General features: G+C 41.4%; 1 protein-coding gene across 1 annotated transcript in view; it reads right to left on the bottom strand.

Moving 5' to 3' along the window:
• Positions 1 to 1,872: 1,872 nt before the first annotated feature.
• The window catches only part of KIF3B (kinesin family member 3B), a 39,821-nt gene continuing 24,967 nt past the window's right edge, over positions 1,873 to 16,726 (bottom strand). The window contains exons 3-9 of the mRNA XM_037811823.1: positions 13,655 to 13,756; positions 13,317 to 13,439; positions 13,089 to 13,207; positions 9,366 to 9,479; positions 8,569 to 8,674; positions 6,543 to 6,721; positions 1,873 to 5,644 (exon numbers count right to left, since the gene is read on the bottom strand). Of these exons, the coding sequence (XP_037667751.1) occupies positions 5,548 to 5,644; positions 6,543 to 6,721; positions 8,569 to 8,674; positions 9,366 to 9,479; positions 13,089 to 13,207; positions 13,317 to 13,439; positions 13,655 to 13,756 (840 nt within the window). The 3' untranslated portion in view covers positions 1,873 to 5,547. The remainder of the gene's footprint in view (positions 5,645 to 6,542; positions 6,722 to 8,568; positions 8,675 to 9,365; positions 9,480 to 13,088; positions 13,208 to 13,316; positions 13,440 to 13,654; positions 13,757 to 16,726) is intronic.

The raw sequence follows: 16,726 nt of genomic DNA, 5'->3' as shown, positions 1-16,726 counted from the left end.
GATACTATGAACAACTGTATGCCAACAAACTAGACAACTTAGAGGAAATGGACAACTTCCTGGAAACACATGAATAACCTAGACTGACTCGAGAAGAAACAGAAGACCTCAACAAACCAATGACAAGTAAAAAGATCCAATCAGTCATCCAAAATCTTCATACAAAGAAAAACCCAGGGCCAGATGGCTTCCTTGGGGGAATTTTACCAAACATTCTAAAAAGAACTGACACCATTCCTGTTCAAACTCTTTTAAAAAATTGAAGAAAAAGGAACACTAACTCATTCTATGAAGCTAACATCATTCTAATACCAAAACAGATAGAGATACCATAAGAAAGGAAAACTCCAGGCCAATCTCCCTAATGAATACAGATGCAAAAATGCTCAACCAAATACTTGCAAATCAAATCCAAAGGCACATTAAAAGAATCATACATCTTGACCAAGTGGAGTTCATTCCAGGCACGCAAGGGTGTTTCAACAAAAGAAAATCAAGCAATGTTTTACAACACATTAACAAATCAAAAGGGGAAAATCAAGTGATCATCATGAAAAAGCATTTTACAAAATTCAGCATCCTTTTTTGATAAAAACACTTCAAAAGGAAGTTGTAAATCTGGTGGGAATCTCACCAAACTCTGTTCTGGAGAAGAATAATTGCTGGCCATGAAACCTCTGGATTATGGATGACCCGGATGCTTGAAGCCCCAGTGAATCCTTCCTATGATCCTTCATGGCAGGTATTATGATGCCCATTTTCCTGATGAGGAAAATGAGGCTCAGCAGTGCAGGAATTGGCATAGGGTCCCAAGGGCAGTAAGTGGCAGGGACTGGCTAGGAATTGGGGCCGCCTGGCTCACATGCCAGTGCCCTTGTCCTGCAGCAGGGCATGTTGGAGCCCGGGGGGCAGCTGAGGCAGCAGAACTCGCCTTAGCATGGCAGCCCTGTGGTCTTGCTGCTGGTGGAGGCCATGTTATTACCATTCTTTATGCTGTTGTCTGGAGCCTGGACTGCTAGTTTGGGGACCCAGTCAGATTGTGGTTTAGGATGACATTCTTCAGACATTAAAACAACAACAACACGAAAAACTCTCACCCAAGTGGGCAAGCTGAGAAAATATGTGACTGGGTATCGTTGGGAGAGGAATGATAATCCAACCCATGTCTCTCAAAAATCTCTCCCAGAGGAAACAGCGAGCTCTGGAAAGTTGACAGAGCCCACAAGTAGCATGGGCAGCCCCAATGCCAGCTGATGGAAGACCAGCTCCTTACTGGGAGCTCCCAGGCCTGTCAGGTACGACTGCAACCAGTTTTAAACCGTCCTGGTCATACCCAGCCCTGCCTCCACTATTTGCCCTCCCACGGATCTCCAGACTCTTCTGTGTAAACTTAAACACCAAGGCCAACCCTGTCTGCTGCTGCTCAGGTCACAAGAGCACAGGCTGCCGTGGAGGTGCCAGTGGAGGTGCTTCAGGAGACCTAAATGGACTCCAGCTCCGAAACCACGTTCAAAAGTAACGTCACAGGAAACACTCAGGAAAGCAGGGCTCCTCAGAAATCATCACTTATTTATTCTAGTGCACGACTGATTGGCATCTGACCCAAGAATAGCAGGACAGATGAAATTTTCCTGTTAGAGTGTCATTGTTTCTTTTTTAAAGGCCCCTCTCAGTAAAGGCTAAAATATATTTTGGGGATTGACTGAAAGAATTCCTTAGAAGGTAATTTTGAGTGGCAGCTCTGGGTCGCAAAAGAAAATGTGGTTAAGCATATTTTATGAAAACTTTTCAAATGAAAGAACTCTACTGTGTTAGATCCCATCACAAGTAAAACGCTAAATTAAAAATGCTTGAAGTAAAAAAAAAAAAAGCAAAGTAGAACATAAAATAAAATGTAGAACATAAAAAAAATTTAAAGGAATTTTTAAAACAAAACACACAAGTTCAAAGCAGTTTCATGCCTGCTGCTTGGGCCTCTGTCTCAGGAACATCCATGGAAAAACATGAGAAACACCTAATTGTCACTCAGCCTTTCTTCATTTTACTTTCTTTTTTCCTTGTTGCTACATATTATTAAATGCAGCATTCCAACTCCACCTTCATTTTCCACTCCCATCCTCCTTTCACTAGAAAAATTAAAATGTTTCAAGAAGCTGGCAATGTGTCAGCCATTGGCATATTGTTTTCAAAAGCATCAGTCATTTATGAGGACACTTTTTTGTAGGTACAATAAATCTGATTGACTTTTATTACACATCTTAGTTTAGAATCACTTTTACATTCCTAGACAAAGAGATGATACAAATAAATATCAACTGTAAAACTTAGAGCCCTAGGAATTGGCATATTTTTTGTCTAAAGGTAGCCAAAGAGAAGGTCATGATCAACAGTAACTCCAAGGAGCCATAAAGACCACCGCCCCTGCCTGCCCCAGGATCACTCCTTTCATAACCTCCAAAGCATTTCATTCCAGAAACAAGGGCGGGGAGAAAGGTGGCAGATTTCCGAACAGTGCAAGACAAAGCCTTGCATGATAGACAATAGACAGGCCCGCTATTCTTATCTAGTTCCCTCTAAGCAATTTTGTTATGGCTTTAGAGTATATAAATAGCCCCAGCTTTGTCCACTGATGGTGTTCAGATGGTCCAAGGTGATGCTCGCAATAAGCATTGACCTCAAGTGGGAAATATGAGGCAGAACTGATATCCTGCATTAACAGGGAATCGACACTTCTCAGAAACTTGGCAACAATGCTACATTCAGTGAGGGAGAACTTGTGAGAGTCAGACGGAAAAAGCAAAGAGAGGCCCACGCCTGAGCTGCAGAACTCTCTGATGCCCTTGGTCGTGGAGGTGTTTGCAGCAATTCAAGCAGCATGCAGGCATTCGACAGGGGACAATCCAGCCTTAGGTCAGAGTCTTAAGAAAGTGCTTCATGCCTATGATTTGTGGCCTTGAATTCTGAATCCAGGGGTCTGAGAGAACATGTAACTTTAAAATATGAAGCCAGACACACTCTTATTGGTGGGAGCACAAAATGGTTCTAATGAGGTTTGCACATACTGTCTCAAACTCCTCCTTGGGATCTTCTTAAATCCTGTTAGACTTGCTTCTAGACTTCACTAGCTGCTGCTGGCAAGAAGGATCTCAGATGGCTAGAAACATTCTAGCATGACTGCAGACATGCAAATCTGGTCCTTCAGTGGGCTTGGAGGTCTTCTACACATTTGGCTCAATTCAGAACCCAAAGCAGCAGCTTTCTGGTGGCAGCTCGATTCAGATTTTTTTCTGATCTATTTTGAGAGAAGAAAAGCACCAGAGTCTGCTTGGGAGGGGCAATTTCACCTGCCACGCAGCTTTCCTTTTACTGTGTTCCCACAGACCACCAGAAGATAAACACAGCTGAGTACAAGGCAAACTCGTTTTAATAATCCCACCTGTAAACTTAGCTTTCTTCTTAGAAAAGTTCTGTGCCACTCAACTAACCTTCGTCAGAATAGCCGAGACATCAATCAAGGTGTATTGTTATCTGCAGCTTTCGGTTCTCCGATTTGCTAGAATAAGTATTTTCAGCCTACAGAATTCAGACTAGCTTTGAGGAAATGTTATGTGAGAGACAAATGTAACCTGCAGATAACCACCTTAGGCTACATATCTCAGCATCTGGTTCCTATTCAAATAGGCAAATTCTTAGTAAGTCAGAAAGAAGCCGGGTTTGACCTTGAGAAAAGATGAGAGAAGGCTCCATTATGCTCTGGGAACTGCTGACAAGGGCCCTGGATTCAGAAAGAATGGTTACTAAAAAGGAGCTAGATCTCCATTTTGCAGAATGCTAAGACATTGCACTTGGTACCTCCTCTTTCCCACAGGTTCTGATCCAGAAATGTGCCCTGGGAACTATGCAGTTGAGTTAAAATATAATCCAAGGCCCACCTGAGTCGCCACATTCCCGAGGCACCATGCCAGCAAGATGCACCAGTGTGGCAGACCTGGGGACTCACACTGTCCCCTCGGGCATGGCTCGTGGATTCAGACTCCCACGTGGGAGTGCTTCCAGCCTGGATTAGCCATTCAATGGGCCTTTAACACAGACAAAAGGCAACAGCCACTCATTAGTGTATTTCCAATATTGGGCAAGTTCTCAGTCTCTCTCTCTCTCTCTCACAGACACACATGGGCACACACTCACAGAATACAAGCACCACTGGTTCACACGCCCACACTTGGGGAACAAATGAGTAACATTCACCTAATGACCAACAAAAACAAAAACTCTCAATCTCAATAATACAAAGAACTAAAACTTACAAACCAAACTAGTATACGTAAACGGGAATTCCTAACTCTCTCCTCCAAGCCTATTCAAGCACATCGGCACTCTTTGCCACCATCTTAGGCTCCACCTGGGGGAACCCTGAGAGTCTAGGGTTGGGTAATTTTTCTGCTGAAGGAAGGCAGGATTCCTTTGCTTCCATCTGTTATGTCTTCCCTTACCATGGCACGGAGTCTCATATCTCCATCTCTGCATCTGCCTCATCACCCTGATGCCGATATGGAGCAAAACGGGCAACTCAAAAGTGCCACTCCATCTCACGTTTCCCCAACTCTAGTCCCACCAAGAAGGCAGAGCCAGCCTGCTTTCTCTCATAAAATAGGCCCAGTGCAGAGCACGCCCTGGAGGCAAAGATGGGCCTAGGCAGGGATACTCAGAGTACGCACATATGGGAAAAGATGTGACGAATGGAGAGAAAAGCGACATGGTATATGGACATGGCACTGGCTTACAGACTTAGGTCTTTGACAGGACAGTCATGGTTTTGAGGTTTTAAAGAAGCTTTCTCCCTAAACTCTCCAAAGAGGCAAAGGGAACGTTATTTCTATTGCTTCTGACATTTAATCCTTCAGGAGGAGAAACTGGTAGCTTCCTAGAAGACTGCCACACACAACAGGTCCCAAAGGCAGATCTCCTTCTTAATGAGGAAGCAAGCTTGCTGACCACGCCTGGCTGGGGCTTGAATCTGAAACAGATTTCTCATTTCCACCTACGAGAACAAGCACCCATTCAAGTTCTAGGGCTTACACCTTTCAACCTCACTGTTACTTTATCCTGACATTCCAAAGACTTGGTCCTGCTAAGGTAACTCTTGATTCTGCCCTATTTTCAACAAGAAGGGAACCCAGTGTAAAGAACAGCTGGAAAAGGAGGGGAGAGAAAAGGAGGAAAGGGGAAGGAAGAGGAGAAGGTAACAAGGGAGAAGGGAAGCAAGGTCACTGGTCATTCTCTTGCTTTCCACTTCGACTATCGCACTTGACCTTACCCCATGCATTTCTGAGATGCTAATTAAAAGAGGTTTCCCAGAAGAGCTGAATGCCAGATTAGGACCAGCATGTTTCAACCAGATTTAAGTTGGTTAATCTGCAAAGAGGCCATTGCTTCTCCTCAGGGGAACAATTCTGAGTTTGGGGTCAAGTCCTCTCTGCAGGTTTTTGCTTGTCTCTTCTCTCAGAAGCAAATGCTGTTTACACCCTGGGAGAGGAGGAACTGGCTTTACTTTGGAACCAGTCCCCGAGACTGTGGATAAAGCTGAGATGCAGGGGTTCCTGAGGAAGACGAGGAAGATCCCGACTTCCTTCCACTTTTAGGCCTGCAAAAGTCAAACACATGTTTATATTGCATGCCTCCATTTCTGTCCCTGACACACATCAGACCCTTTTCCCATTTAGTGCCATTAACATTTCAAAGTGGCCTTTCCTCAACAGCCTGAAAGCCAGTATACTTTCAACTGTAAAACTACTAGATGGGCCCAGCCTGCCCCTCTGGGTGTGGCAGACATGGGATGCCAACAGTGTGAAAACTCAGGGCAGGCTCTCCTGTTCTTCCATTAAAATCAAATCTTGACTGTCTTCTCCAAATTGGTAGAAAGTACTAAGTCTGCAGGTAGAATTTCTTCCATTTTTGATTTTCCAACCAATTGTTTCCTTAAACTCTTGTCTTATCCAGAATTTAATAGATACGGTTTTAATTTAGCATCAAATTAAGTACTTGGTTATTTTAAAGTGTGAGGTATACTTAGCATTGAGGCTGAGAAGCCTGGGTTCTGGGTTAAGAAAGACCTAGGTTTGAACCCTGGCTCTACCACTTACTAATTGAGTTTCCTTGGACCTGATTACTTTCTCAGATTCTCTTAGTTTTCTCAACTGTAAAATGGGATGGAGGGAAATGTTTACCTTATAAGTTTTTGCAAGAAAGCATTAAGAGAATACTTCTAAAGTACTCAGAACTGCCTGGTACCTGGTGGGGACTGAAGAACTGACCCCTATTCCACAAGACTGCATGCTCCTTATAGGCAGGAACTGAATGCCTCAGTTTTTCCGGTATTCAGTTTACCTGGCATAGTGCCTGGATCATAAATATTTGTGGAATAAATGAATAAACACACTTCCTGGTATGTTCTTCAAAGCATCCCATGATAAACAAGCACTCTTGACACCCTCCATCTTGGTCTGTCCTTGTTCAAACATAGGTCATCAAATGCCACTCACCTGGCCTTGGATTTCTTATTAGCAGTGCTTTCAAAGGATGATGCATCCACCTGTATCTCATCTTCATCCTGCAGAGCCGCATCCAATGCAGCCTGGACTTTGGGGGCAATGGCCGGACCCTCATAATCTCTGGTGGTCCGGCTGGGCATGTCCAGCTCTAAGAGTACGATGTTTTCTGCCTGCAGAAGCATAGTCGTAACAATCTATGTTGGCCTCAAATCAGACATAGAAAATAACAAGCAAGTTATACCCCTTGTAAGAAAACTACAAAATGCTGGCCTTTCACAGCCCACCAAAAGCCTATCTAGAAGAAATGATGCTGTTTTATTATTGTTTTCCCAGCAGGATTACCAATGATTTTTATTTTCTTCTCTACGATATTACATATTTTCCATTCTTTTAGAATAATGAATATATATAACAGCCTCAGGGAAATAATCAGGGAAAAAAGATAAACTAATTAAAACTCATTAACTGTAGACCATGTGAAAATACAAAAAGGCATAAAGAAGAAAAAATGGCAGTCACCAATAATTTCACCACCCACAGCAGCTTTCATGAACATTTCAGCTGCAGCGGAGGGGGGAGGTAGGTATGGTGTGTGTATGAAGAGGGTGCACATGGCAATGTATGTGCTTGGAACCACATCTTAAAACTCAGACTGGACACCTGCCTCGTGAGACTGATCACTACCTAGTTCCTGTACACTCAGACAAGTGATAGAGGGAAGAACACCCATGCTCAGGATGCCCATCTTCTCCTCCGGCTCCTCCTAGTCAGTGGAGTTCAAGCCCCAGCACTCCAGAGGGGACAGGAAGGGCCACTGCAGGGGAAAGGTGGGAGAGCTACCTTCTAAATTGGGATACTGCATAATGCTTCTCTTGATGAAGTGGGTCTACTGGTAAAAATGTTAAAGCACCACAGCTTTAAATTTTACCTTTGGATCAGGGTAGCCCCCTGGAAGCCCACCATGTCTGAGTTGTGGGCTTTAAAATCATGTTTTTGGCTTCAGACACAAAATAACTGGCAAGATGTGCGCCATCTGAAACTGCTAGAAAAATGCTGTTGAGGATTCTGTCTGATACACCAAACATCATCCATTATATATATAGCCCCACTATAAAAATAAATCCTTGTTTCTTTTGCATTCTTTAAGTAACATGATGCCAGAAAGAACAGCACTTAAAGACCTACATAACATTGATATATTTTGTTTTTGCTCTGACTGCCAAGGAAGACTTAAAAACATTAACACAATTTTGAGATAATCTTTCATTATAAAAAGAATACACATTCCTCATTGACAGTTATAAAATACAGGTAAGTCAAAAGAGGAAAACTTAAATTGAGTGCACTTCTACTAACCAGAGATAATCAGTTCACATTCTGACATATTTTGCATCACATTTTTTTATTCATATATAACATATCTGGTACAAACTTTTATCACTTGCTTCTTCCAATTAACAATATTTGTGCCTCCTGGTTCCTCCACTTACCAGTAACCTGGCCTTTAAGCAACGGGACTGACCACACAGAGTAGATGGGAGGGTTCCATGAGATAAGCAGCAAGTACTTATAAATGGAAGCTCTCAGGGTACTTTCATTGTTAAATATTTTGGGGTCATTAAACAGTGCTCAATCATGTCCTTTCAATAACTACACGGTATTATGTTAAATGTAAGTACCGTCAGTTCTTTAACACAGCTCCATCTCCTGCCACAGGACACCCATATTCTTTCCAGCCTTCTCCCAGAGTCATCGTGAAGTTTACTGTTGATGTTTACTGGCCATTAAAGATAGTATGCTTATACTCTCCCCTCCTTCCTTAATCTTGATTCTCTAAAATACATTCTATGTTATGTTTTTATTTATTAATTATTTTATTATAAAAAATGTGATCAACTACCTCTGGAAAGAGTCAAGGTACAAATGCTCTGACTTTGTACAAAGGTGCCTAAGGGTTTACACAAATCCAAACTCCTCCAAAAGAGGAAGGAGAAAAACCCAAGAACAATCTTCTCACCCTATATCGGGCCTCTGGACGAATCATCATGGACATTCTTGCATGCTGGCTCAACGGTCTCTTGTATCCCACAGCTGAGACTGGCCTCTTCATCATCTGCTGGTTGCTGAAAATGCAGTGGTTAAAGCCCCGGCTGAAGTGTGTTCCACAGCCTCAGCATCAGTCCTGTTGAACTAGCACTTGGAAGAATCTGAGCCTGCTTCAAAATGCAAAAGTAAGCAATTCCCTGGACTGAGAGCTGATGTGTAAATAAGGCAGAATACTTATATTTTCTCCTTGAATTACTTTCTGATTCAGATGTGAATGTCATGCCTCTTTTAAGCTGGAAGGCATTTTAGTCACCATCCAGTTCTTAGATGGCAGACATGAAGTGTGGCTATCAACACTCCCATCTCTGCATCTTTGGCAGACATCTCCCATTTTTCCAGCATGACAACTGAGAATCCTTCTCAACACATTATGTCAGACTGGAACTGACACACAAGATAATACCTGTGTACTGCCCCTCATTTGGACTAACACCCTTTATTTGACAGCTGGGGAGGGTACACTGCAGGAATCTGGGAAAGGTCATCAGTTCACTGGTGGTAAAGTCTCATAATTCCCAATACCATACTCATCACTTTTACCTCGTGTGCCACAGGCATAGTATCAGAAATGCAAACAGTTCCAAGTTAAAGGAACTCAATGGTGTTCCTACCAGACCCCTTTGTACAAGTCTGGTTTATCAACACTCTTTCATTCCTCCTCACCGCCCCCCCCTCCCGCCTTTCTACTTAACATCAATAGTGACTTACTCCAGCCTGGTTATAGGATGTAACTTCCAATGATCTTCCTCTTCATCAAAGAAGGATCTATTCATAATTTTACTTTTTTCTTCCAGCGGGATAAAGTTTTCTATGATAAGATGCCTGTAAGAGCACACAAACATGAGTGAATACTGATGGAGAAAGAGGCTTAATTAGTCAGTGTTAGCTATGTGGTCCCACATGTAGTAAGTTATTAAATAAAAGAGTCAAGTGACCCAGAAAACATTTACTGAGCAGGTACCCTGGGCCTCGCATCACACAAGGAGCTGGGATACAGATAGAAATGATAAAGGGGTAACAATGCAGCACTCTTAGGGATAACAGGTGCTGACAGTGGTCTGACCTGGGAATAAAGAGAGGTCACTTCTCTTGAGGATGTGAAAGGACTGATCAGGAAGGGGATGCCTGACCTACACTGGAATGAACGCTCGCTAATCCAAGTATCTTTTGGAGGGCCACTGGTGCTGCTAACCAAGTCATTAGAAATTAAACTGCTCTACTCCAACGGCAGGGATTGTTGCCCTAGCTGGAAAACTTCACATTTTAATCCACCAGGACAAAAAACAGGACTGAAGGGATTTCAGCCCTCAGAGCACTGAGGTTAGAGACCATTCCTGAGAAAAGTCTCCACCTGAGAAGTGCCTTGGGAACACAGCAAACGTGGAACGGGAGCCCAGCATGCCACATCTCTGCAGTGACGACTGTATTCTGTCACATCTCTGCCTTTACCCTTTCAAAATCTCAGTATAGAACAATGCCAAAGGGGCATCAACACAGGAGAGGCTCAAAACAAAACACCACAGAGGTGCAGGGTACTGCTTATGAGAAACAGGTTAGCTTGCTTTTGTCCAAAAGAAATAAATGAAAGGTATAATTATGAAAATGGATTTCTTAGGGAAAAAGTATTTAGGGAGATAAAATTTTCTCTCTCTTTTCTTTGACATTTAAGAAATTATTTTTCATAAGATGTATTTGTTTTTTCTGATTATAAAGGTCCTATTTATTTTAGAAAATGTGAAAAATACATTTATCTACAATTTTACTATCCAGATATAACAATTATTAACATCTTGGTATATTTCGTTCTGATCTTTTTTCTAGGTACAAGGTGAACACAATGAGAAAGAAGACACACATACATTTAATTTTAAGGGTGCTTTCCAAATTCAAAACTTTGTCATTAAAGAAAATCCCTTTTGAAAGTTCTTCTTCAAAGGAAAATTCCAGCTTATAATATGAAAGGACTGACACAGAAAAAACATCATCTTGTAATCCTAATGAAATAATGGATGCAGAAAAAGGTCAATATTTGTTGGAACCATTAACTCTGTGGCTCTCAAGCCAGGTTTCACTTTAATGCCACCTACAGAGTTTTGGGAACTATCTTGCCCACGCTGCAAGCAAGACCAAAGTTTTTCAAAATGTGTTCAGCTAACCAGCAGTAGCAACACCTGGAACTTGACAGAAATGCAAATTCTTGGGCCTTATGCTAGACTTACTCAATCAGATTCACTGATCTAAGTCTAACTGGGGCCTAGAAATCTGTTTTAACAAATTTAACAAGACATCTGCTTAACAAGGTGATGTTGATGCCTGCTGAAGTTTGAGGACCACAGATCTAGACCAGTTAAATTAGACTCTCTGGGGCAGGACCCAGGCATCACTGTTTTATGGTGTTTTTTTTTTTTTTTATCTCCTTAAGTGCTCAGTGTTTTAGAGCTGGCTTTCAGTTGAAGGGGAATAAGGGGGGTGGAGACACAAATTAAATGATACTATGAGGAAGGAGACTGACAAATCCAGAATGTAGGAAATTTCTACCGGCGGCCTGACCCAGTTTATTCAACAAGTAAACTATGGAAAGTTTTTTAAAAAGAAGAAGGGATTGTTCTAGATTAAAATAAACTTAAAATATATAATAACCAAATACAATGTGCTGTTCTTATTTAGATCTTAATCTGAAGAAGCCAAGAAAATCTGAATATGGACTAAGAGCTAGGTAATACCAAAAAATTTAATGTTAATTTTGTTAGGTATGAAATAGAACAGTTTAACAAAAATCAACTGTATTTCCATATACTAGCAATAACATTCTGGAAAAAAATTTAAAAATTCCATTTACAATAGCATAAAAAATACTTAGAAAAAATTTAACAGAAGAAGTGCAAGACTTATACAATGAAAACCAACAAAACACTGCTAAAAGGAATTAAAGAAGACCTAAATAAATGGAAAGATATCCCATGTTCATGGATCGGAAGACTTAATATTGTTAAATGACAATACTTTCCAAACTGATCTACAGATTCCACATAATCCCCATCAAAATCCCAGTTGGCTTTTTTGCAGAAACTGACAAGCTGATCTTGAAATGTGTATGGACATGCAAGGGATCTGAAACAGCCAAAAAAAGGTTGAAACAGAAGAACAGCATTGGAAGAATCACATTTCAAGACTTTTTACAAAAAAGCTACAATATAGTGTGATACTGTATAAGGACTGACAAATAGACCAATGGAACAGTACCCTGGGTCCACAAATCCTTACATTCGCAGTCAATTGATTTTCAACAAAGGTGCCAAGACAGTGAAATGAGGAAAGAATAACCTTTTTAACAAATGGTGCTGGGACAACTGGATATCCACATGAAAAAGAATAAAGTTGGATCCCTGCCTCACACCATACACAAAATGAACCACAGACCTAAATGTAAAACCTAAAGCTATAAAACTCTTAGAAGACTCAAAAGAATTGAAAACTTATGTCCACACAAAAACTTGTACAAAAATGTTCATAGCAGCATTATTCATAATAGTCAAAAGCTAGAAACAACCCAAATGTCCATCAATAGAGGAATGGTTAAATAAAATGTAGTAAATTTATACAATGGAATATTATTCAGCCATAAAAAAGAAGGAAGTACTGATACATGTTACAGCATTGTTGACCCTTGAAAACATCATTCTAAGTGAAAGACGCCAACCATAAAAGACCACACATTGTATGATATCCATTTATATGAAACATACAGAAGAGAGGCAAATTTATAAAAACAAAATGATTAGTGGTTGCTTAGGACCTGAGGGCAGGGAGAACAAAGAGTGATTGCTAACAGGAAAAGGATTTCTTTTGGGGAGACACAAAAATATTCTAAAATTAGATTGTGGTGATGCTTATACACCCTGTGAATATATATTTGAAAAAACAACAAATTGTACACTTTAAATAGGTGAATTGCATGGTACGTGAATTATATCTCAATGAAGCATTGTGGTCATAAACTACTAAGTATAAAGGAGTGAAATAACATGAGAGGGAAGATTTGCTTTACAATATTTTTATAAAAGACAGGTGACAAAATTTTGTTAATCACTGAATCTGGGTGATGGGTATATGGACATTCGATATACCATTCAGAAAATTTCCATAATGAAAAACAAGATAAAAAAAGAATTCTCTCAGCAATAGACAGAGGTGAAGTCAGAGCCTTTAAAAACTTGAAGGTGAGTGAAAGTGAATTGCCATCAGGTGAAGTCATTCATTTAATAGATGAGATCCAGAGAGAGAATGTGACTTTGTCAGGGATAAACAAAATACAGACAGGTGGCAGGAGATGAGCTTCAGAGGGGTAGACAGAGGGTGTTTCTCACTTAACAAACAAGACCATTGACCCGGTAGGAAGCCTAGGGACACCGTGGCAGCCTCAGCACTTACTTGAGTTTTAGTTCTCTGGTGAGCTCATTCTGAGTTTGCTCTAACTCTTGGCGCTCCTTGATATGTTCTTCTTGAAGGTCATGGATCTCGGCCTTCACTGCCTGAAGCTTGGAGAAGAGCTGGAACCAAGGGAAAAGGCAGGTGAGGAAGGAGTCCATCCAGAGAACAAGAGATCTCCCTTTCCCCCAAGTCTCAAGGCACTTTTGCCTGGCTTTGTTCCTTTTATACCTTTTTTAGTTTTTTGGTCTTGATGTCCACCTCTTGCTGCAATGAGCTGTACGTCTCTTTAAGTTCCAAGGTCTCCTCATCTCGACTTTCCATCTGTTGCTGGATTTCTCTTTCTCGACGTTTCTAAGCAACACCACAAAATTCATCAATTTGCCCTAGAGACCATGTACGAGAATGCAGGGCTCACTGCTCCAGATTAGAGTCTCTAGCCAGGACAGGGCCAACACACCTCATTTTCATTCCCTTTTAGGGGAGTCTAATACAAGAGATACTTACTATGTAGTTTTAATACACCTTTACCCCAACCCTCTCTCCCCCAAAAAAGAATGAAAGGTTACCTGCTCTGCAATTTCCTGCCGTTTCTGCTCCAGGATTTTCTGCTGTTCATTCGTATGATCTACTATATTTTTTCCTCCAACAAGCAGCTTACTCTCCATGGCCTGAGTGAGAAACAAAGTAGAATCCATCTCATAAATGGTCTCCCTCAGAACACATCTCCTCATGGAGGAGTCCAGGAAAGATAAAGAGCTTAGGACTGAGCCAAAGGGGAAGAGTTCTGGGGTAAAATATACCGTGCTCAGCTGTCCCTGTCCTACCCTTAACATCACTGTGGTTAGGGCTGGGGGCGGCTTTACTGGGGGCTTCACCTTAATAACACTGAAGATACACCTTCTCCAAACTTACATAAATTTCAGCTTTCTTTAAAAAATTGTCTTTAAAAAATATTAACCCCACTTAAAACATATGAAGTATCTTCTCTTTGCTAAATACTGAGGCTGCAAGTGTGAATATGAATCACAAAATTCAGAGTCCACTAAGGGATACAGACAAAGAGACTCCTATATGTAGGTGTCAGATGCCATCATGACAGAAGTACAGAGTAATTAATGGCAAAGGGGGAATTCAGACTTTAGGATAGAATCCAGGAAAGCTTCTTGTCTGAAGGGACATCTACACAAAGAGCTGAAGTAAAAATAGGCATTAGCTAAGAAAAAAAAAATTTGAGAGGGTAAATTAGGGAGTAGTGATATATGAAGCTGGCAAAGCAAGCAGGGGCAGTTCCAAAACCTCAAAAGCCCTGTTAAAGGAGACTAAATTTGATCCTGGGAGCCTCAAGGAACCACTGATGTGTTCTTCAACCATGAGGATACACAATCAGAGATGTGTTAGAAACATTACTCTGCTACAGTGGGAAGAATGATCAGAAAAGGGCAGACTGAAAGCAGAGAGAGAGGAGGCTGCTGCAGGGGCCTACGCCTGGGCCAGGGCAGTTGTGGCAGGGGATGTGGGGCAGCAGGAGAACAAGTGGCTGGGTCCGGGCCAGCTAGCAAGTATAACTCCAAGGTGACTGGCTTCTTTTTGATAAGGCAGGCAGAGGAGCAGGCTCTGGGGTCTGGATGCATCTCAGTGGAGATATTCAGTTGGCAGAAGGCTCTTGGGCCTGGTTGTTAGCATAGAGCTCTGGGCTAGATATACAGATCAGGGGCCTTCAAAATTTAGATGATGGCCGAGGCCATGAGAATGATTTGCATCTGAAAAATATGGAAATCTTAAAAACTCTGCAACCTTGCTTTTAAGAAACTTATGAACATTAACTGTAGCCCTACTGCCATCTTTTGGTAAGCCTTTTAAAACTGATTCCTCTTCTCTCAAAATGAAGGGACTAGGCTAGATTACTAAGCCCCCTCCTCTCACATCCCAGATCCAAAATTCTTTTGTTCTATTATTTTATAACATCCATTCAGGGGCTGAGGAAGACAGAAGTAATGTCATTCTCCCATAGATAAAATGTCTAAGAGATTAAATGACCCTGAAGTAATTCTGAGCCTTGCCACGCCTGGCCTCTGAGAGATCCCCAAACACCTCAGGTTGTTTAAAGTCTAGGTGTTCCTGGCCTGGAATAACAGATGTGATACTAAAAAATGGCCTGCAAAAAAATGTGGAAATATTAAACTTCCCCTCCTGAGGAATTCATGATATTCTCGCAAGCACTGGGGACTACCAACTTAGTAGGCCGAACCCTTTATCTCAGGGCTTGGCCTAATGAAGCTTGTTACTGCAAAGGAGAGGCTAAGCCTACTTATAATTGTGCCTGAGAGTCACCCCCAGAGAACCTCTTTTGTTGCTCAGATGTGGCCTTTCTCTCTAAGTCAACTCAAAACATAAACTCACTGCCCTCCCTGCTACATGGGACATGACTCCCAGTGGTGTAAATCTCCCTGGCAATGTGGGATGTGACTCCCAGGGATGAGCCTGAATCTGGCATCATGGGAATGACAAAGCCTTCTGGACCAAAAGGGGAAGAGAAATGAAACAAAATAGTTTCAGTGGCTGAAAGTTTCAAATGGAGAGATTTCAAATGGAGATTTCAAATGGGGTCGAGTGGTTATTCTGGAAGTTATTCTTATGTGTTACATAGATATCCCTTTTAGTTTTTAGTGTATTAGAATAGCTAGAAGGAAATACCTGAAACTGTTGAACTGCAATCCAGTATCTTTGGATGACTGTATAACTATAAAGCTTATACGGTGTGATCGTATGATTGTGAAAACCTTGTGGAGCTCACACTCCCTTTATCCAGTGTATGGACAGACGAGTAGAAAAATGGGGACAAAAAGTAAATGAATAATGGGGAGAGGAGGGCTATGGAATATTTTGGGTGTTCTTTTTTACTTTTATTTTTATTCTTATTTTTATTTTTTGGAGTAATGAGAATGCTTAAAAATTGATTGTGGTGATGAATGCACAACTATATGATGATACTGTGAACAACAGATTGTACACTTTGGATGATTATATGGTATGTGAATATATCTCAATAAAATTGCATAAAAACAAACAAAAAAAAACAGCCTGCAAACCAAACATGGGTACAAGTTACACTTCAAATGCAGGAGCAAGGATGGGGTGAAGTGGCACCCAATGTAATGGAACCCCATGGAAACCCCCTCTGAACAAAGTTACCCCCTAATTGCATTGTATATGACTTCATTTTCACAACAGATCTAAGGGATTTCAGTCCTGGAAGAGACCTTCAAGGTTTTCAGGCCCATGCCTCTGAAATAAAATAGTACCCAGCTCTGTGAAAGGGCTACTGTGAAGCCACAGATAAACACTGCACAGCTTCATGTAGTGGGGACAGGGAAGGCAAGAAAGAGATACTTTTCCTTTTTAAATTAGTAAACATGGATGCATTAAAGAGTAGAAATCGAAGTTTGCATAAATAAGATAAGAGAGACCCTAACACTTCAAAGGAATTTGGGCTGGTGGTTAGTCAGGGCTGAGGCATCATCCTACTCCCCCAGGGCCACCTTTTCACTCCTCTCCCTTTACAGACATGTGGTGGTTCAGAGGCCAGCCACTGATAGTACAGAGCCACCAGAAATAAGCCTCAAAACAACGGGAGCCTC

Source organism: Choloepus didactylus, chromosome 19 (assembly GCF_015220235.1).
Source record: "Choloepus didactylus isolate mChoDid1 chromosome 19, mChoDid1.pri, whole genome shotgun sequence".
Lineage (NCBI taxonomy): Eukaryota > Metazoa > Chordata > Mammalia > Pilosa > Megalonychidae > Choloepus > Choloepus didactylus.
This window is presented reverse-complemented; position numbering and strand designations above follow the sequence as displayed.